We start from the raw sequence: 21662 nt of genomic DNA, 5'->3' as shown, positions 1-21662 counted from the left end.
TCTTGGACAATATTTCACATGCTATTTATTTATTTATTTTATTTATTCATTTGTCCAATACACAAATACATAGGAAGAAAATAGACATGTGATAATATAAAAAGAGGGTGAAGTTGAACTTAGAGGAGAGGATATATGAAAGGAAGAGAATATATAAGATAGGTGAAAAAAAGGAATGACAATTGGACAGGGGATGAAAGGCACACCAGTGCAGTTATGTACGCCCCTTACTGGCCTCTTAGGAACCTGGAGAGGTCAATCGTGGAGAGTCTAAGGGAGAAGTGTTGGGGGTTAGGGGTTGACACAATTGAGTCCGGTAATGAGTTCCATGCTTCGATAACTCGGTTGTTGAAATCATATTTTTTACAGTCAAGTTTGGAGCGGTTCGTATTAAGTTTGAATCTGTTGCGTGCTCTTGTGTTATTGCGGTTGAAGCTGAAGTAGTCATTGACTGATAAGACATTGCAGCATATGATCTTGTGGGCAATGCTCAGATCGTGTTTTATTGAGGTGGGTTTTCTTCTTTGCTGGCTTTACCAGTGCATTTCTAATGATTGGTGCAGGCACGCACGCATCTGGTGGGCAGGTGTGGGCGCATCACTGCGAGATTTGGTTTCTGCACATATGCAGGAAGCAAAATCTTGCATGAGGATGCTCGCACACGAGAGATTGATGGTTTTTTGCTTCCACGCATGCGCAGAAGCAAAGAAATTGCCAAAAAATGATGAAATTTCTCATGCGCGGGCATCCTCATGCATGATTTCAATTCTTGTGCATGCACGAAAGCACAAAGCCGAAAGCACCAGCTTAAAGATGATGAGTGGGACCTCGTCGGAACATCGCCAGGAATCTCTGAAACCTACACGGAAAGAAACACGAATATGCCAAGACCTACATACCTGTACCGGTGAAAATCTATGAAAACAAATATATATATAAAAGGAAGTCTCCCTTCCTTTTCCCAATCAGCAAAATATGTAAAATATATTCAGGAAAATATAATCAGGAAAAATTCATAGAAGTGTCTTTAAATTAAGGTTTACGTTAGGGAAGAGAAAGAAAAATTCCTGTAGAAGGAAGAAGATCTAATGTTATTAGATTGAGGTAAGATTGGGGATTTTTTGGTTGTTGTTTCAATACCAGAATCTGTTTCTGTTGCTGTAGTCTTGTTGTTGTAGTCAGTTCTTTTTGTATGTAAACTGATGTTTTCAAAATCTGTAATTCCTTATTGTTTTTCCCACTCAACCGTATAATCTCCTGGTTTAATATTCCACTCCGCTCTGTTCCAGTATTGTGAAGTCCTTCACCCTTGTTCTAATTCCAGCCTCCATTCTTATCTCCGATCTCCGACAGCCAAACAAAGTCAATGTGGTTGCCTGTATAGTTAATAGTAAATAGTTAATCCAGTATTTCCCCATACCTGATTGTTTTCATTACTACTCACTGGTACACCATGCGCCTTTCACTCCTCTGTCCTTCGATCTCTGCTCTAGTCTCCTGCCTCCAATCTCCAGCAAGGTAAGCAAAGGAAAGCAGACAATAAACCAATAATATAGTTGATACTATTTTAGTTCCTTCAAAGAGATCTTTTTTTCTGACTTTCAGTTAGTTGTTTATTGTAATCCACTCATTTCTGTCATGTCCTTCTGCTCCTCTCATTTTTGTCACTATAATCTCTCTTTGGGAGCCTTGCCACTTTTGTCTTTTTAGACTGATCTCTCTCACTACAGTGCTCTGACCTGTGAAAGACCAGTTTGCAATTAGAGTACAATCTGTCTCAATCTTCTCTTCCTTATTCTTTAAGAGACTTCAGCCCACCATACGTCAAAGGCCATGAACGGGTGCTTTCAAACTGGATAGTAGGGGTTTCCCTTCACCCCAGCAGGCGAACACCTTGGCCACACTTGTCCCTTTCTTGCCCACACAATCCTACAAACTGTTCATGCTCCAAAAGTTTCCAAATCGAAAGAAGAACAGCCTTGAAGAACAGAGAGTCACTCTTCTTCAGCTGTCGCTCCTGTGCTGCCAACCGAAAGTCCCGACCTCTTAGAATATTTTAACCTAAATCCAAACAGATCACAAAGAATGTATTAACCTATCAGTGCAATGATTGCCTTGCTGATATTGAAGGTCCTGACTTCTGCAGGTTTCAAAATAAAAAAAGACCCATTCTTAACTTAGTATCCCAAGATTTGTAGACTACAGCACTTATACTGTATTTTGCTTGCTCCTTTACTATTTAGTCTTATGTTTTTTTCCAAATCAAGTTTGCTATCACTATCACATGTTTCCATGAGATATATTCATTGGAAGGAAGGATTCATGTGACTTTGACCAAGGGGTTTATTAACTGCAATCTCCAGGTGGATCTGGACTCTCAACTTCTCATCCAAAGAGCTTTCGATTAACTCATTGGCTGCTCAGAATTCATGGACAGATTTTGGATTTTGTTACTGCTGACACTTGACTTGGCAGAGTCTTTGAGATATCCAAGAGGAATAATTACGGACATTGTAAGTAATGTGAGATATCCTTATTTTAATCCTTCCAAAATTATATTCTTTTAGGTTTGGACATATATAAGGCTAGGAATAATTTCTTCAATTGATAAGTGACCTCTCTGTGGCAGCAGACCCCGGAGAGCCCCTTGGTTTACTGAGGATCTCCGGGTGTTGAAGCGGAATTGAAGAAGAGATGTCTAGAGAAGTGCTGGAGAAAAAGTAAATCTGAATATGATTGGACACTTTTAAGAGCTCATATTAGATTTATAAAGTGGTGCTCAAGGCGGCAAGATGCGCGTATCATACCACTTTGATTGCATCAGAGGAATCCTGCCTGATTGCCCTGTTTAGGGTGATCTCCTCAAGACGCATTCCCTGGACACAGCTGTACTCAATAACTACCGTCCAGTCTCCAACCTTCCCTTTATGGGGGAGGTTGTTGAGAAGGTGGTGTCGCTCCAGCTCCAGTGGTCCTTGGATGAAGCCGATTATCTAGTCCCTCAACAGTAGGATTCAGGTCTGGTTACAGCACAGAAACTGCTTTGGTCATGCTGATAGATGATCTCTGGTAGGCTCGGGATAGCTTTCAATACCATCAACCATTGTATCCTTCTGCGCCGACTGGAGGGGCTGGGATTGGGAGGCACCATTCTATGGTGGTTCTCCTCCTACCTGTCCGGTCAGTTGCAATTGGTGTGAGTGGGGGGTCAGAGGTCAACCCCTAGGTTCCTCCCCTAAGGAGTTCCTCAGGGGTCAGTCCTCTCCCACCCTGCTATTTAATATCTACATGAAACTGTTGGGTGAGATCATCCAAGGACACGGAGTGAGTTGTCATCAGTACGCTGATGACACCCAGTTGTACATCTCCACTCCGTGTCCACTCGGCGAAGCAGTGGAAGTGATGTGCCACTGCCTGGACGGTGTTAGGGTCTGGATGGGTGCCAACAGGCTCAAACTCAAGCCTGAGAAGATGGAGTGGCTGTGGGGTCTGCCTCCCAAGGACAATTCTATCTGTCTGTCCATTACCCTGGAGTGGGAGGGGAAATCACTGACCCCCTCAGAGAGGGTCTGCAACTTGGGCATCCTCCTTGATCCACAGATGACTCTAGAACATCACCTTTTGGCTATGGCGGGGGGGGCATTTACCCAGGTTTGCCTGGTGCACCAGTTGCGGCCCTACCTGGACAGGGAGTCCTTGATCATGGTCACTCATGCTCTTATCACCTCAAGGTTTGATTATTGCAATGCTCTCTACATGGGGCTACCTTTGAAGAGTGTTCGGAAACTTCAAATAATGCAGAATGCAGCTGCATGAGCGGTCATGGGTCTTCCTAGATATACCCATGTCTCTACAACACTCCACGGACTGCACTGGTTGCTGATTGGTTTCTGGACACAATTCAAAGTATTGGTAATGACTTACCAAGCCCTACATGGCATTGGACCATATTACTTACCGGACTGCCTCCTGCCGCATAAATTCCAGCGGCTGGTCAGGTCCCACAGAGTTGGCCTTCTCCAGGTCCCATCAACCAGACAATGTCATTTGGTGGGGCCTAGAGGAAGAGCCTTCTCTGTAGGGGCTCCAGCCCTCTGGAATCAGCTGCCCCTAGAGATTTCTACTGCCCCCACCATCCTCGCATTCCGCAAGAGTCTTAAGACCTGGGGCCTGGGGCAATTAGATCTTATCCTTCTGGCCAATAAATGTGATGCAATTTGTGATTGGATTGTATGACTGAGTAAACTCCAAGTCTTTGGAGATGGGTGGCATACAAATCTAATAAATAATAATAATAATAATAATACAATAATAATAACATATAGGGTTTTTAGTTGTACTTTTTAATATACAGTGATACTTTGTCTTACAAACTTAATTGGTTCCGGGACGAGGTTCTTAAGGGGAAAAGTTTGTAAGACGAAACAATGTTTCCCATAGGAATCAATGAAAAAACGATTAATGCGTGCAAGCCCAAAATTCACCCCTTTTGCCAGCCCAAGTGCCCATTTTTGCACTGCTGGGATTTCCCTGAGGCTCCCCTCCATGGGAAACCCCACCTCCGAACCTCTGTGTTTTTGTGATGTTGCAATTTCACTGAGGCTCCCCTTGCTGGGAAACCCCACCTCCGGACTTGCGTTGCCAGCGAAGCACCCGTTTTTGCACTGCTGGATTCCCCTGCTGGGATTCCCCTGCAGCATCACAAAAACATGGAAGTGCGGAGGTGGGGTTTCCCATGGAGAGGAGCCTCAGGGGAATCCGAGCAGTGCAAAAACGGGTGCTTCGCTGGCAATGGAAGTCTGGAGGTGGGGCATCCCAGCAGCGGTGGTGGGTTTGTAAGGTGAAAATAGTTTGTAAGAAGAGGCAAAAAAATCTTAAACCCTGGGTTTGTATCTCGAAAAGTTTGTATGATGAGGTGTTTGTAAGATGAGGTATCACTGTATTAGATTTGTCTTGTATGCTGTGTTTTTATGCTTATTCTGTGAGCCACCCCGAGTTTTTGGAGAAGGGCAGCATACAAATCTAATAAAATAATAATAATAATAATAACAACAACAACAACAACAACAAAAAACAACAACAACAACAATAATAATAACAATAACAAAAACAAAACAACAATAATAAAAATAATAATATTCTGCCACTAAACACACATGCAATCAATCTAAAGTACTATGTAAATTAGAGCATAATCATAGATCAATGTCAACACATGACATTCCATTAAAATTTCAGTGAAATGATTATACAGCTGGCATAGACCAACACAACCTGGTTATTACTCAGTGTGCTATTATATTTTCATGAAGAATGTAATAATGAATCTTAAGAGACAAGACCTTTCACAAAAATGGCTGATATAGAAAAATGAAGAGAATCAACCATCTTGTTTCACGTATGTATCACCTGGTTTCACATTTGTTTTCTTCTAGGAAAATGGACAGCTGTGTTTAAATAGCTTTCAGTGCAAAAACGGGTGCTGTCACCGACGCACAGGACTAAGTCTTGCTCGCTGTGCATTCAAGGCAGCTGAAAACGAAGAATGTTCTCAAGAAGTGAGTGTCATTTTTAAAAACAAAATTATACGCCCATCATGAGAGAATCAGAGAGAGGTATTCCGGTCACCATGACGGCAATTAAGTGCTTAGCTAGTAGTACAGAAGACAACTTTAAAGTAACCGTGATATGTCTTGCACAAAACAAACAATATGAAATAAAATAACACATTAAGTCAACAGCACCATTATTGTAAGAAAATGAATAATTTAAAAGTGAGAAACATTTGTATGGTGAAACTTATGTCAGGATTCATAGCTTAATGTTGGTCTACCTGTCAATGATTGCTTCAGCTTCAACCATAACAACACACAAGCACACAACAAATACAAACTTAAAGTAAACTATTCTAAAGTCTAAATTCGACTGCAGGAAATACGACTTTAGTAACTGAGGAGTTGATGCATGGAACTCACTACCAGACTCTGTAGTATCATCACCTAACCCCAAAAACTTTACCCTTAATCTATCCACTGTTGACCTCTTCCGATTCCTAAGAGGTCAGTAAGGGGTGTGCATAAGTGCACCAGCGAGTCTTCCGTCCCCTGTCCTAATGTTTCTCTTTTACTAGTATCATGTATATAAATATTATTATATCTTTGTATACCACCAATACGTACTTGACAAAAGAAATAAATGAAATAAAATAAATAAACTATCCCAGGCTAAAATCTCGGTTTTCTGCACTTCGGGGAAAGTGCCCAAGATGAGGGAGAGATTGTTATGAATTATGGAAAAACTTACATTGCTCCTTTAAGCCTGGGAATAATGATCTGTATCTTTCTGTTTCCTGCAGAGTCTATATGGAATTTACTACAAGTGCCCTTGTGTGCATGACTTAATCTGTGATGGTGATCGGACTATTGTGGGAAGTATTCTCAATACTGATTTTGGCATTTGCAAGAACCAATCAAATCAGCAATGAAAAAAAAAAGGAAGGAAGAAATATAGTGGCTAGATTTACCTTGATCCTTTAAGTAGCCACATAACTATCATTGCTTTTATTGCAAAACAAATTCCTATGCTTTTATGTACCGCTCGAATAAACATGTCCTTTGTCTATCTAGATTTCAGTTAGATTCAAACATTTTTCTGTTCTAGTCTACTGAAAATAAGGTCTTGGCATACACTTTTGGGGTATTATACCAGGAAGCAGAAATATCTGGCTCACCTTACTTAGACTTGGAACCAAATCCAGGATGGAGCAACCAGTGATTGGAGGACAAATCATTAGGTAAAAATGCCGCTGTGGAGATATTCCAAAGTGTATGTTACTCCTAGGCATGTTCACTCTCTTTTAATGATTAATATATTTCCCCTGAATACTACATATTTAGAATGACTAATTTGGGAATTCATCTTTCACAAAACCAAAGTCAGGGAGAGAGAGATGATTTTCCAATTTGCATGAAATTACAGATTACCATCTGAGCAGAAAATAGACAACAACAGTAACCAATGAGCAGAGGAAGAAAACGTATCATGTATATAAATATTATTATATCTTTGTATACCCCCAATACATACTTGACAAAACAAATAAAAATAAATAAATAAATAAATAAATAAATAAAGTATGATAACCAGGAAAGGATTTTTAAAATAATTATTAGGGCACTCTATTTTGGTGGTCTAGCAATGTAGTGAGTTCTAATAATTAACCTTCTCTCTCTCAGGAGCTTTCCAATTTGACTTGCACAACAGCAACAGGTGAGCTAGAATGAGGGATAACAAGGAATTAGGTCAAAAACACACATGGATCATCAGAACTGGAATGTCCAAGTCCAAATCACAGCTCTGTATAAGGGTGGTTTTTTTGCAGTAACATGAATCAGATTTCTATCACCTTCTTTGGCCTTATTTTTTTCCAACTACCCAGTCGGATTGGCAGGCTTAATATGATCTACAAGAGTAGCAACTGCATATAGCTTCTAAGACCAGACAAGTTCTCCGAAACATTGCCATGTCAAACATGCAGGACTAATTTAAACGATGTTACATTTATCACAAACTAATATTTCCTGTCCATCGTACTGGTATTTCACTGTTGATATTGGTATTATCTCTTTCCTACATTCTTTTTAAAATATGTAATGAAAAAGGAAAATAATAATATGGACCAGCAACTGTTGACATCAACTTTCCCCTTTGACTAAGCCTATCATTTTACTCTTTATAATGTTCCCTGTCTTTTCATTGCTTTAGCTGTTTGATCATGCTTCTTTACTGCTCTAATTTATCTTTCAGCCATATTTTATCTACATGCCTGCCTCTTTTCCTGTCTAACTACTGCAATATGTCCTAGCCTGAATCATTTGAAAGCTGCCATTCTGAGAGGTTCTGTCTATTGAAAATTACTTTTGGATGAGATTTAATAAAAAATATACAGTACAATCAAATCATTTAGTATTTTTCATGATTTGTCACCCACGTCTCTAATACATTGTATTCAGGGGTGGGCTACCAATCGCAGCCCTAGCGGGACACGCCAGGAGCATGTCCCTGCCTGTGCGCCCAGTGCGCACCCGTGCCAGACGCAAAGATGTATGTGTGTGTAATTTCCAGGGTTTTTTGCTTCCACGCATGCACGGAGGCAAAAAAACCCAGAAATTGGACAGAAGAGTTGCCGGTCATGAACAGCTAGCAAAACAAGGTAAGAGCTGCCCGCCGCACCACCAGCTGCTGCCACACCACCAGTCACTGTCACGCCACTCGCCCTTGCTCCCCCTGCCGCTTCCCTGCTGTGCCCCTCGCCCCTGCTTAACTGATCACCTCTTGCAGGGGCCATGGCACAGGGAACAGACTGGGTGGCCCCAATTCTAGCCGTGCGCCCGGCTGTATGCTCTTCCACGCTGCAGGCATGTCTCCTGCAGCCTGGAAGATCAAAGGGTGGAGCTGGGGCAGGCCATTTTTGCTACCAGCCCCAGCTGCCCAACTTTTATTGGCTGTTCTAACCAAACAGCCGATAAAGAACCATCTGTTGCCATCTTTTACGGATGTAAATCATAGATCTCCTTGCAGTAACTCCTCAAAACCAGAAGGTGGCAGACAATTAACACAGCTGATAACTCTCTTCATTTAGTGCCAAGGGGAACAACTTCACTGAAAAAGTAAAATAATCCAAATAAAGTCCAAATTCAAAATCTTTAAAATCTTTAAAGCTCTTCAAAGGAAAGAAAAAAAAACAATATTGGGTAATTTGCTGTATTTTAAAGCTTCTGCTATTCGCCTCTATGCCGAACAGCTGCTACAGTCCCAATTTCTGGCATTTCTGTTTCCGTTGGTAAAAAAAAAAAAATTTAAATCAATTTTGAATTTATTTTCAGCACTCCAAACTCACCAGCACACCGCTTAATCATTCTTCACTTCGCCTATGCTTAGAACCGTCCTCTTTCCAGATGTTACCGCTCTTCTTCAATGTCTGCATTGCGTTGTCTCCTGCGGCTAGTGTCAGCTCAAGCATGGCAGACTGGCCAACTTTGCACCACCGCCGGCATGAAACAAGGCCGGTTCGTCTGGCTGGGTATGCCGACCCCAGACCAGACCCCCAGTAGCATCCCCTATGTCATCTCCCCTCCAGGGAGGAGCGGGTCCAGTTCAGAAGAACCAGAAGTCCCGGCCGGTAGGGATTCAGAGCTTCCCTCAAGAGAGCGAGGGAGATCCATGCTACCACGGCCATTGACCCCGCCCCTCTCTATTTTAGCCAATCTCGATGGTGCTAGATGCCATCTATAAAAATTTTTATAATAATTTTCTTTAAATGCAACAGACTTTGTTATTTTGCAATTTATATTCCATGTCTGCTTCCAGACAGCCAGGTATACGTTATGGCGACATTCTTTCCCCAGGCTATCATGGGATCTTTAACTATATTCTCTATTCTTTCAAATTCAAGGAATGTGGAGGTGGATATGCAGGGAAAACATCAACATGTCATAGGCCTGTTTTTTTGCCGACAGAGTCAGGTAGTGCAGTTTTCTCGGACAAAGACGAAGGTGGGGGTGACTTGGAAGAGGGGGGCTTGGCACACAGCCCAGGAAGCCATGTAGGTGCAGAATTATGCATAGAAGAGACCAATTGAAGAAATATTACATTAGATAAGAGAAGCCACCTGTGTTTGGGTGGGGCTCCAGCAATTAGAGCTGCTGATATAAATAGCAGTGTGCTGGCTTGGCCATTGTGGAAGATTATCTGATCATTGTTTCTTCCGGACCGTGCCTTGTTGTTTCCGGACTTTATTGATTTTTCATGACTTTGAAACCAAAGCAGAGCAAAGTGACGTTTCTTCACAGCTGCTAAGTACTTAAGGACTGATTAAGGGGATTGTACAGCCTACAAGGTTGTTTTGGGATGAGTGTTCTTTGCAATATAAAAAGGGTGCTTTGTTTCTTTTGAATTTTGTGATAAAGAACACTGTTTTTGAACATTCAAGTGTGTATGTGTCTGAAATTTTTACCCTTGAATTTTTGGGAGACTCATACCATAGAGCCCGGCAGGAGATATATATATATATGACGGTCTTGGCATATTCGGGTTTCTTTCTGTGTAGGATTCAGAAATTTCTGGCGACATTTCAACGAGGTCCCACTCGTTATCTCCAGGCTGGTGCTTCTGTCCTTGTTCTAGGGTGAACACAGTGAGACCTGAGCTGCCTTCCTTCTATAAATACTGGTGGCTGGGTGTGGTTTGATGGCTCAGCAATTGCCTGCTGTGTAGAAACTTCCTGGTGAGTCAGTGGGGTAACACCTGGGGTCATTGATGTAACTGAGGTATGCTGATTAGTTAATGATTGTGGATTAGGGGTGATATCCTGAGTAGTTGGAGCTTGTAGGCTACTTAGTTGTTTTGCAATGTGTGTTCTGAGTCTGGTTTCAGTTTGTATGGCTGGGATACATTTGTAAATGAGGGCTGGTTTCCAGATGTCTGGTAGGCAGGAGGTATCATCACGCTTGTTCATATTTTGGGGGTGATTATTATTTTGCTGGTAATGTTTTGTTTTGGAAATTAATTTAGTTCTGTCAAAATCAATTTCACGTCCTGTAGTTTTGAAGTGTTGGAAAAGGGAGGAAGTTTTTTCTTTTTTACTTAATGCATTCTTATGTTTTGCAACATGTACATTTACTCTCCTGTTAGTTTGTCCAATGGCAAACTATTGCTGGGCAATTGCTGGGCCATCAAACCACACCTAGCCACCAGTATTTATACAGGGAAGACAGCTCAGGTCTCGCTGTGTTCGCCCTAGAACAAGGACAGAAGCACCAACCTGAAGATGACGAGTGGGACCTCGTAGAAAGGTCGCCAGAAATTTCTGGATCCTACACGGGAAGAAACCCGAATATGCCAAGACCGTCATACCTGTACCTGTGAAAATCTATGAAAACATATATATCTATTTCTAATTTCCTCCCAAATCTTTAAAAGAGAATTCTGAATTAAATGTTAGTTAAAGCTCTGATATAATTTGGTTTCATCTTTCCTTATGTTGGCATGCCCTCCTTTCTGGAGATCATGACTTTCTAAAGATCTGTACTCACATCTGAGTTCCCTTACTCTTCTCAAGAACTGTTTCAAAATATTAATTTCTCTGCCCTTTTACGTTAATGTTTCCCCTCTTGTGGCTTCATACACTTTATCCCTGAATGTTTTGCGAATCTTATATGGATCTCCCTCAGCGAAATGATATTGCCTAGCATAGTTGGTCTGGATCTGAAATACTTTGTCAATCTCACTTGTTACCTCTCTTTTATTTACATGTAGTATTTATGCTACCACACTTGCCATCACTTCTTTCAGGTCCTCTTCCCTACTTTCTAAAATATTTTGAAACCTTAAAAAGAAAGAGGACTTGTCCATTCCCAGATGAATTAATGAAATTTCCAGGTCTCTGTTGGGTCTCCATTGTTTTTAAAGCTACCTTTTCAATTTTCTTTTCGTTTTGTTCTGTTTACTTTTTCACTATGTTAAACCATTGTTCGTTTCTTTGTATTGAAGTCTGTATAGCCTCCATCCTTGTGTTCAGTAATGGGCAGCCAAAAATTTTACTGCCACACTGTCGGTGTGGCTTATTTTGTGGGTGTGGCTTGATGGTCATGTGACTGGGTAGGAGTGGCTTGCCGGCCATGTGACCAGGTGGGAGCGGCTTGAACGATCATCATCGTTCAAGTGAACTGTAAAGTTTTTGACTTACAACCTCACCAGTGTCGCTCTCTGGGGTGACAATTTGCTTCGCGTTTCCTGCGCTCTCCTTCCTAGTTCGCCCCCTGCCTCAGGCTGGGTAGTTAGGTGAATGGGTGCCAATCAGCTGTTGAAAAAAAATGTGTCCTCTGCAACTCCTGCCGGTGCTGGTCTCCCTGCCACTTTCCAAGGAGGAGGAAGAGGATGGGAGGCGGGAATAGTCAGGTGGAGCTGGGCACACAGCTTCATTTCCACCGATGGAACTGCATTCCACCCCGTCCTGCCTGCTGCCCACCCCTGCTTGTGTCTATTTTTAAGATATCAAATTTCAATTCTGTATGGTTCTGTGTAATTATGTCTTGTAATTTTAACATTGTTTCTTGGACAATATTTAACCTGCTATTTATGTATTTATTTATTTATTTTATTTATTCATTTGTTCAATACACAAATACATAGGAAGAAAATAGACATGTGATAATATAAAAAGAGGGTGAAGGTGAACTTAGAGGAGAGGATATGCAAAAGGAAGAGAATATATAAGATAAGTAAAAGAAAGGAAAGATAATTGGACAGGGGACGAAAGGCACACCAGTGCACTTATGTACGCCCCTTACTGGCCTCTTAGGAACCTGGAGAGGTCAATCGTGGAGAGTCTAAGGGAGAAGTGTTGGGGGTTAGGGGTTGACACAATTAAGTCCCGTAGTGAGTTCCAAGCTTCGATAACTCGGTTGTTGAAATCATATTTTTTACAGTCAAGTTTGGCGCGGTTCGTATTAAGTTTGAATCTGTTGCGTGCTCTTGTGTTATTGCGGTTGAAGCTGAAGTAGTCATTGACTGGTAAGACATTGCAGCATATGATCTTGTGGGCAATGCTCAGGTCGTGTTTTATTGAGGTGGGTTTTCTTCTTTGCTGGCTTTAACAGTGCATTTCTAATGATTGGTGCAGGCACGCATGCATCTGGTGGGCAGGTGTGGGTGCATCAGTGCGAGGTTTGGTTTCTGCACATATGCAGGAAGCAAAATCTTGCATGAGGATGCTCGCACACAAGAGATTGATGGTTTTTTGCTTCCACGCATGCGCAGAAGCAAAGAAATTGCTCAAAAATGATGAAATTTCTCATGCGCGAGCATCCTCATGCGAGATTTCAATTCTTGCGAATGCACGAAAGCCAAATCTCACGTGGGCACATGCATGCATGTGTTGGTGATGCGGAACTGCATGCACATCTCCATCGCCGCTACCACACTATAGGATGGCGTGTACAAAATCCAGCCAGGAGTCTGTCTCCATATATATACTGCATATGTAGGTCTTGGATACTCGGGTTTCTTCCCGTGCAAGTTTCAGAAATTCCTGGTGATGTTTTGACGAGCTTTGTTCGCCCGAGCACAAAGCCGAAAGCACCAGCTTAAAGATGACGAGTGGGACCTCGTCAGAACATTGGCAGGAATCTCTGAAACCTACACGGGAAGAAACATGAATATGCCAAGACCTACATACCTGTACCAGTGAAAATCTCTGAAAACAAATATATATATAAAAGGAAGTCTCCCTTCCTTTTCACAATCAGCAAAATATGTAAAATGTAATCAGGAAAAATTCAAGTGTCTTTAAATTAAAGTTTACGTTAGGGAAGAGAAAGAAAAATTCCTGTAGAAGGAAGGAGATATAGTGTCAAAAGAGAGTTAGGGGAGAAAATAATGTTATTAGATTGAGGTAAGATTGGGGGGGGGGTTTGGTTGTTGTTTCAATACCAGAATCTGTTTCTGTTGCTGTAGTCTTGTTGTTGTAGTCAGTTCTTTTTGTATGTAAACTGATGTTTTCAAAATCTGTAATTCCTTATTGTTTTTCCCACTAAACCGTATAATCTCCTGGTTTAATATTCCACTCCGCTCTGTTCCAGTATTGTGAAGTCCTCCACCCTTGTTCTAATTCCAGCCTCCATTCTTATCTCCGATCTCTGACAGCCAAACAAAGTCAATGTGCTTGCCTGTATAGTTAATAATAAATAGTTAATCCAGTATTTTCCCCATACCTGATTGTTTTCATTACTACTCACTGGTACACCATGCGCCTTTCACTCCTCTGTCCTTCGATCTCTGCTCTAGTCTCCTGCCTCCAATCTCCAGCAAAGCGCCCAGGCAACTATAGTGCTTGGGTGGAAAGACGATAAAAAATTGGTGCAGGTACATGGTGGACCACATTCACTATGAAATTATGGAAATCAGATTACATAATTATAATGAAGAGAAATTAGCAGCAACATTGAGGCGGTGGGAGAAGGTTAAAAATTATATATTAACAATATCGGTAAGCGATGCAAATGTAAAAAATAAAATTCAATCACTTTATAATGAATGAACAATGTAACCCAGAGTTGAAGCAAATGAAGGGGAAAAAATTGAATCTTTCCTGATGAAGGGAATTTTTACTTTCTTTGTTTGGTGATGGTACACTTTTATGTTTTATGCTTTCGTTTTGTTTTTTGTAAAACTTTTTTAAAAAATCAGTAAAAATTATATTTTAAAAAAAATCGAAAGAACAGCCTTGAAGAACAGAGAGTCACTCTTCTGCAGCTGTCTCTCTTTTGTGCTGCCAACCGAAACTCCCGACCTCTTAGAATATTTTGACCTAAATCCAAACAGATCACAAAAAGGGCTACCAGAATGTATTAACCTATCAGTGCAATGATTGCCTTGCTGATATTGAAGGTCCTGACTTCTGCAGGTTTCCAAATAAAAGAAGACCTATTCTTAACTTAGTAGCCCAAGATTTGTAGACTACAGCACTTATACTGTATTTTGCTTGCTCCTTTACTATTTAGTCTTATGTTTTTTTCCAAATCAAGTTTGCTATCACTATCACATGTTTCCATGAGATATATTCATTGGAAGGAAGGATTCATGTGACTTTGACCAAGGGGTTTATTAACTGCAACCTCCAGGTGGATCTGGATTCTCAACTTCTCATCCAAAGAGCTTTCGATTAACTCATTGGCTGCTCAGAATTCATGGACAGATTTTGGATTTCGTTACTGCTGATACTTGACTTGGCAGAGTCTTTGAGATATCCAAGAGGAATAATTACGGACTTAGTAAGTAATGTGAGATATCCTTATTTTAATCCTTCCAAAATTATATTCTTTTAGGTTTGGACATATGTAAGGCTAGGAATAATTTCTTCAATTGATAAGTGACCTCTCTGTGGCAGCAGACCCCGGAGAGCCCCTTGGTTTACTGAGGAACTCCGGGTGTTGAAGCAGAGTTGAAGAAGAGATGTCTAGAAAAGCGCTGGAGAAAAAGTAAATCTGAATCTGATTGGACACTTTTAAGAGCTCATATTAAGATTTATAAAGTGGTGCTCAAGGCGGCAAGATGCATGTATCATATCACTTTGATTGCATCAGCGGAATCCTGCCTGATCACCCTGTTTAGGGTGATCTCCTCAAGATGCCTTCCCTGGACCCAGCTGTACTCAATAACTACCCTCCAGTCTCCAACCTTCCCTTTATGAGGGAGGTTGTTGAGAAGGTGGTGTCGCTCCAGCTCCAGTGGTCCTTGGATGAAGCCGATTATCTAGTCCCTCAACAGTAGGATTCAGGTCTGATTACAGCACGGAAACTGCTTTGGTCGTGCTGATAGATGATCTCTGGCAGGCTTGGGATAGCTTTCAATACCATCGACCATTGTATCCTTCTCTGCTGACTGGAGGGGCTGGGATTGGGAGGCACCATTCTATGGTGGTTCTCCTCCTACCTGTCCGGTCAGTTGCACTTGGTGTGAGTGGGGGGTCAGAGGTCGACCCCTAGGTTCCTCCCCTAAGGAGTTCCTCAGGGGTCAGTCCTCTTCTACCCTGCTATTTAATATCTACATGAAACTGTTGGGTGAGATCATCCAAGGACATGGGGTGAATTGTCATCAGTACACTGATGATACCCAGTTGTACATCTCCACTCCGTGTCCACTCGGCAAAGCAGTGGAAGTGATTTGCCAGTGCCTGGAGGGTGTTAGGGTCTGGATGGGTGCCAACAGGCTCAAACTCAAGCCTGAGAAGATGGAGTGGCTGTGGGGTCTGCCTCCCAAGGACAATTCTATCTGTCTGTCCATTACCCTGGAGGGGGAGGGGAAATCACTGACCCCCTCAGAGAGGGTCTGCAACTTGGGCATCCTCCTCGATCCCCAGCTGACTCTAGAACATCGGCTGTGGCGAGGGGGGCATTTATCCAGGTTCGCCTGGTGCACCAGTTGCGGCCCTACCTGGACAGGGAGTCCTTGATCATGGTCACTCATGGTCTTATCACCTCAAGGTTTGATTACTGCAATGCTCTCCACATGGGGCTACCTTTGAAGAGTGTTCGGAAACTTCAAATCGTGCAGAATGCACCCTTCCTAGATATACCCATGTCTCTCCAACACTCCGCGGACTGCACTGGTTGCCGATTGGTTTCTGGACACAATTCAAAGTATTGGTAATGACTTACCAAACCCTACATGGCATTGGACCATATTACTTACTGGACCGCCTCCTGCCGCATAAATTCCAGCGGATGGTCAGGTCCCACAGAGTTGGCCTTCTCCAGGTCCCATCAACCAGACAATGTCATTTGGTGGGGCCTAGGGGAAGAGCCTTCTCTGTAGGGGCCCCAGCCCTCTGGAATCAGCTCCCCCTAGAGATTTCTACTGCCCCCACCATCCTCGCCTTCCGCAAGAGTCTTAAGACCTGGGGCCTGGGGCAATTAGATCTTATCCTTCTGGCCAATAAATGTGATGCATGTTGTGACTGGATTGTATGACTGAGTAAGCTCCAAGTCTTTGGAGAGGGGTGGCATAAAATCTAATAAATAATAATAATAATACAATAATAATAATAATAGGGTTTTTAGTTGTACTTTTTAATATACAGTGATACCTTGTCTTACAAACTTAATTGGTTCCAGGACGAGGTTCTTAAGGTGAAAAGTTTGGAATTTATGCGGCAGGAGGCGGTCCAGTAAGTAATATGGTCCAATGCCATGTAGGGTTTGGTAAGTCATTACCAATACTTTCCCATAGGAATCAATGAAAAAACGATTAATGCGTGCAAGCCCAAAATTCACCCCTTTTGCTAGCCCAAGTGCCCATTTTTGCACTGCTGGGATTCCCCTGAGGCTCCCCTCCATGGGAAACCCCACCTCCGAACCTCTGTGTTTTTGTGATGCTGCAATTTCACTGAGGCTCCCCTTGCTGGGAAACCCCACCTCCGGACTTGCGTTGCCAGCGAAGCACCCGTTTTTGCACTGCTGGATTCCCCTGCTGGGATTCCCCTGCAGCATCACAAAAACATGGAAGTGCGGAGGTGGGGTTTCCCATGGAGGGGAGCCTCAGGGGAATCCCAGCAGTGCAAAAACGAGTGCTTCCCTGGCAATGGAAGTCTGGAGGTGGGGCATCCCAGCGGCGGTGGTGGGTTTGTAAGGTGAAAATAGTTTGTAAGAAGAGGCAAAAAAATCTTAAACCCTGGGTTTGTATCTCGAAAACTTTGTATGATGAGGCGTTTGTAAGATGAGGTATCACTGTATTAGATTTGTCTTGTATGCTGTGTTTTTATGCTTATTCTGTGAGCCGCCCCGAGTTTTCGGAGAAGGGCAGCATACAAATCTAATAAAATAATAATAATAATAATAACAACAACAACAACAACAAAACAACAACAACAATAATAACAACAATAACAATAACAAAACAACAACAATAATAAAAATAATAATATTCTGCCACTAAACACACATGCAATCAATCTAAAGTACTATGTAAATTAGAACATAATCATAGATCAATGTCAACACATGACATTCCATTAAAATTCCAGTGAAATGATTATACAGCTGGCATAGACCAACACAACCTGGTTATTACTCAGTGTGCTATTATATTTTCATGAAGAATGTAATAATGAATCTTAAGAGACAAGACCTTTCACAAAAATGGCAGATATAGAAAAATGAAGAGAATCAACCATCTTGTTTCACATATGTATCACCTGGTTTCACATTTGTTTTCTTCTAGGAAAATGGACAGCTGTGTTTGCATAGCTTTCAGTGCAAAAACGGGTGCTGTCACCGACACACAGGACTAAGTTTTGCTCGCTGTGCATTCAAGGCAGCTGAAAACGAAGAATGTTCTCTAGACGTGAGTGTCATTTTTAAAAACAAAATTATACGCCCATCATGAGAGAATCAGAGAGAGGTATTCTGGTCAGCATGATGGCAATTAAGTGCTTAGCTAGTAGTACAGAAGACAACTTTAAAGTAACCGTGCACAAAACAAACAATATGAAATAAAATAACACATTAAGTCAACAGCACCATTATTGTAAGAAAATGAATAATTTAAAAGTGAGAAACATTTGTATGGTAAAACATATGTCTGTTGGTCTTCCTGTCAATGATTACTTCAGCTTCAACCACAACAACACACAAGCACACAACAAATACAAACTTAAAGTAAACTATTCTAAAGTCTAAACTCGACTGCAGGAAATACGACTTTAGTAACTGAGGACTTGATGCATGGAACTCACTACCAGACTCTGTAGTATCATCACCTAACCCCAAAAACTTTACCCTTAATCTATCCACTGTTGACCTCTTCCGATTCCTAAGAGATCAGTAAGGGGTGTGCATAAGTGCACCAGCGAGTCTTCCATCCCCTGTCCTAATGTTTCTCTTTTACTAGTATCATGTATATAAATATTATTATATCTTTGTATACCACCAATACGTACTTGACAAAACAAATAAATGAAATAAAATAAATAAAATAAATAAACTATCCCAGGCTAAAATCTCGGTTTTCTGCACTTTGGGGAAAGTGCCCAAGACGAGGGAGAGATTGTTATGAATTATGGAAAAACTTATATTGCTCCTTTAAGCCTGGGAATAATGATCTGTATCTTTCTGTTTCCTGCAGAGTCTATATGGAGTTTACTACAAGTGCCCTTGTGTGAATGACTTAATCTGTGATGGTGATCGGACCATTGTGGGAAGTATTCTCAATACTGAGTTTGGCATTTGCAGGAACCAATCAAATCAGCAATGAAAAAAAAGGAAGGAAGAAATATAGTGGCTAGATTTACCCTCGATCCTTTAAGTAGCCACATAACTATCATTGCTTTTATTGCAAAACAAATTCCTATGCTTTTATGTACCGCTCGAATAAACATGTCCTTTGTCTATCTAGATTTCAGTTAGATTCAAACATTTTTCTGTTCTAGTCTACTGAAAATAAGGTCTTGGCATACACTTTTGGGGTATTATACCAGGAAGCAGTAATATCTGGCTCACCTTACTTAGACTCGGATTCAAATCCAGGATGGAGCAACCAGTGATTGGACAAATCATTAGGTAAAAATGCCGCGGCTGTAGCCTAGACCGGGAAGTTGAAACAATATCCTGGCAAAGTATGTGCATCAACAGCTGTTGAGATACTTCAAAACATATGTAGAGCCCTGTTACTCCTAGGCATGTTCACTCTGATGATTTTCCAACTTGCATGAAATTACAGATCAGCATCTGAGCAGAAAATAGACAACAACAGTTACCTATGAGCAGAGGAAGAAAACATATGATAATCAGGAAAGGATTTTTTAAACCATTATTAGGGCACTCTATTCCGGTGGTCTAGCAATGTAGTAAGTTCTAATAATTAACCTTCTCTATCTAAGGAGCTTCTCAATTTGATTTGCACAACAGCAATGTAATATGAGCTAGAATGAGGGATAAAAAGCAACTAGGACAAAAACAGACAAGTATCATCAGAACTGGAATATCCAGGTCCAAAGCACAGTTCAAAAGTATCAGTAAAATTCATCCCAACCAAACTGGCCTCCTCATTATTTCACTGACAGTTCTATATAAGGTTGTTTGTTTGTTTGTTTGTTTGTTTAGCAACATGAATAGGATTTCTATCGCTTTCTTTGGGCTCCCCCTCAACTACCCAGTCTAATTGGCAGGCTTAATATGATCTACAAGAGTAGCAACTGTATTTAGCTTCCAAGGCCAGACAAGTTCTCCAAGACATTGCCATGTCAAACACGCAGGACTAATTTAAATGTCGTTACATTTATCACAAACCAGTATTTCCTGTCCATCCTACTGGTATTTCACTGTTGATATTGGTATTATCTCTTTCCTATATTCTTTTAAAAATATGTAATGAAAAAGGAAAATAATAATATGGACCAGCAACTATTTACCCCAAATTTCCCCTTTGACTAAGCCTATCATTTTACTCTTTATAATGTTCCATGCCTTTACATTGCTTTGCTTTAGCTGTTCGATCATTCTTTTTCTGCTTTGCTGCTGCTCTAATTTATCTTCCTGCCATGTTTTTCCCTCCAGGAAAAATGTTACTAGACTTAGGAATATTCAATATTCATGCATCAAACAAGTAAGGAAGTGTTTAGAAGAAATTGGCAACCAACCTGACTCTTGATAACCCTAAATGTCTATCTGCCTGTCTGCCTCTTTTCCTATGTACTGTAATAGGAAAGTGAACACAAGAACAAGGGGACACAATCTGAAGTTAGTTGGGGGAAAGATAAAAGGCAACATGAGAAAATATTATTTTACTGAAAGAGTAGTAGATCCTTGGAACAAACTTCCAGCAGACGTGGTTGGTAAATCCACAGTAACTGAATTTAAACATGTCTGGGATAAACATATATCCATTGTAAGATGAAATACAGGAAATAGTATAAGGGCAGACTAGATGGATCATGAGGTCTTTTTCTGCCGTCAGTCTTTTATGTTTCTACTGTACCTACTGTACCTACTGTACCTACTGCAATATGCCCTAGCCTGAATCATTTGAAAGCTGCCATTCTGAGATGTTCTGTCTTTTGAAAATTACTTCTGGATGAGATTTAATAAAAAATATACAATCGAATCATTGGGCATTTTTCATGATTTGTCACACACGTCTCTAATAAAATGTACTATTTCTTGCAACAATTTTGTTTTAAATGACCTGCCGCTCTGGGTAATGTTTAATTGTGATGACATAAAAGCCAGAATGAAACACCCTAGGGGTCATTTTGGATTGCTTAATTGTGGCTTTGACGTCATCCCAATTAATCATTAAAGAGAACAGTAAGTGATGCTTAGAAGTAACTTAATTAAAAAAAGAGTTACAAGAGTAATATAAACAGTAACTAGGTTGAAATACCAAACTAAATTGTAGTTGTCCAATAAGCTGCAATGACTTGATTAACACATAAAGCAAAGATCTAAATCATATTTTCCAAACCACAGCGTCTGAATTTATACTATGTACTTGTTGCGATGGATGGAATTTTAATGAGTCCTCGGCAGGCAGGAATCAAAGTAAAAACAAACTTTATTTAGAAAGAAAATAAATTGTGCCAGGAGCCGCACTTATCAAGCAGCCGTAACATGGCTGAACACAATGGAGAATAGATTGGAATGTGCCTGCTTATGTAGGCAGGCGGATGTGACATGTAGGAAAGATATGAATTGTGGGAGTGATGTATGAGGGGGTGTGATCAGAGGGAAAAACACACATTAACTCTTTAACTACTGAATGTCTCTGTTGGCTGGCAATTCTCAGCGTGACACCCCTTCTTTGGTAGTCATCAGGGACATTGGTTCACATAAGGCACATTTTCTCGGAAAGGTATCCGTGTTGGTCAGCTGGCAGTGGTTTATTCAGCACGTCAGCGATCTGTTCATTTGTAGGCACATATTGTAGTTTCATGAATCCTTGTTGCACAAATTTTCTTGCATTCTTATATCTTAAGTCGATGTGCCGTGAACAAGCTCCCACATATTCAGCTTCAGCAATGAATTTTACTGAAGTATTGTCCTCCATAATAACAATTGGTTTCATTGGATCAGCCCAGATACTATTAATGAGAGCAGAAACATTAATTA

At 41.1% G+C, this 21662-nt stretch overlaps 2 protein-coding genes across 5 annotated transcripts in view; both read left to right on the top strand.

Moving 5' to 3' along the window:
* Positions 1–21662, top strand: part of FKBP5 (FKBP prolyl isomerase 5) — a 1202894-nt gene that overhangs the window by 1008489 nt on the left and 172743 nt on the right. The window lies entirely within an intron of this gene.
* On the top strand, positions 1414–20658 carry LOC139163902 (colipase-like). 4 transcript variants are annotated; one of them, XM_070745186.1, is made up of 4 exons: positions 1414–1518; positions 2364–2513; positions 5436–5558; positions 18682–20138. In XM_070745186.1, exons 2-4 carry the CDS (start codon positions 2430–2432, stop codon positions 18808–18810), a joined length of 336 nt encoding a protein of 111 aa, XP_070601287.1. In that variant the 5' UTR covers positions 1414–1518; positions 2364–2429; the 3' UTR covers positions 18811–20138. The 4 variants fall into 4 exon arrangements, with proteins under 4 accessions (XP_070601287.1, XP_070601285.1, XP_070601288.1 ...); XM_070745184.1 differs by lacking the exon at positions 18682–20138 and adding an exon at positions 6356–7958 and having other exon boundaries at positions 1415–1518; XM_070745187.1 differs by lacking the exons at positions 1414–1518; positions 2364–2513; positions 5436–5558 and adding exons at positions 6487–6793; positions 14682–14831; positions 17779–17901 and having other exon boundaries at positions 18682–20658.

Source organism: Erythrolamprus reginae, chromosome 3, assembly GCF_031021105.1.
Source record: "Erythrolamprus reginae isolate rEryReg1 chromosome 3, rEryReg1.hap1, whole genome shotgun sequence".
In the NCBI taxonomy this organism is placed as follows: Eukaryota; Metazoa; Chordata; class Lepidosauria; order Squamata; family Dipsadidae; genus Erythrolamprus; species Erythrolamprus reginae.
This window is presented reverse-complemented; position numbering and strand designations above follow the sequence as displayed.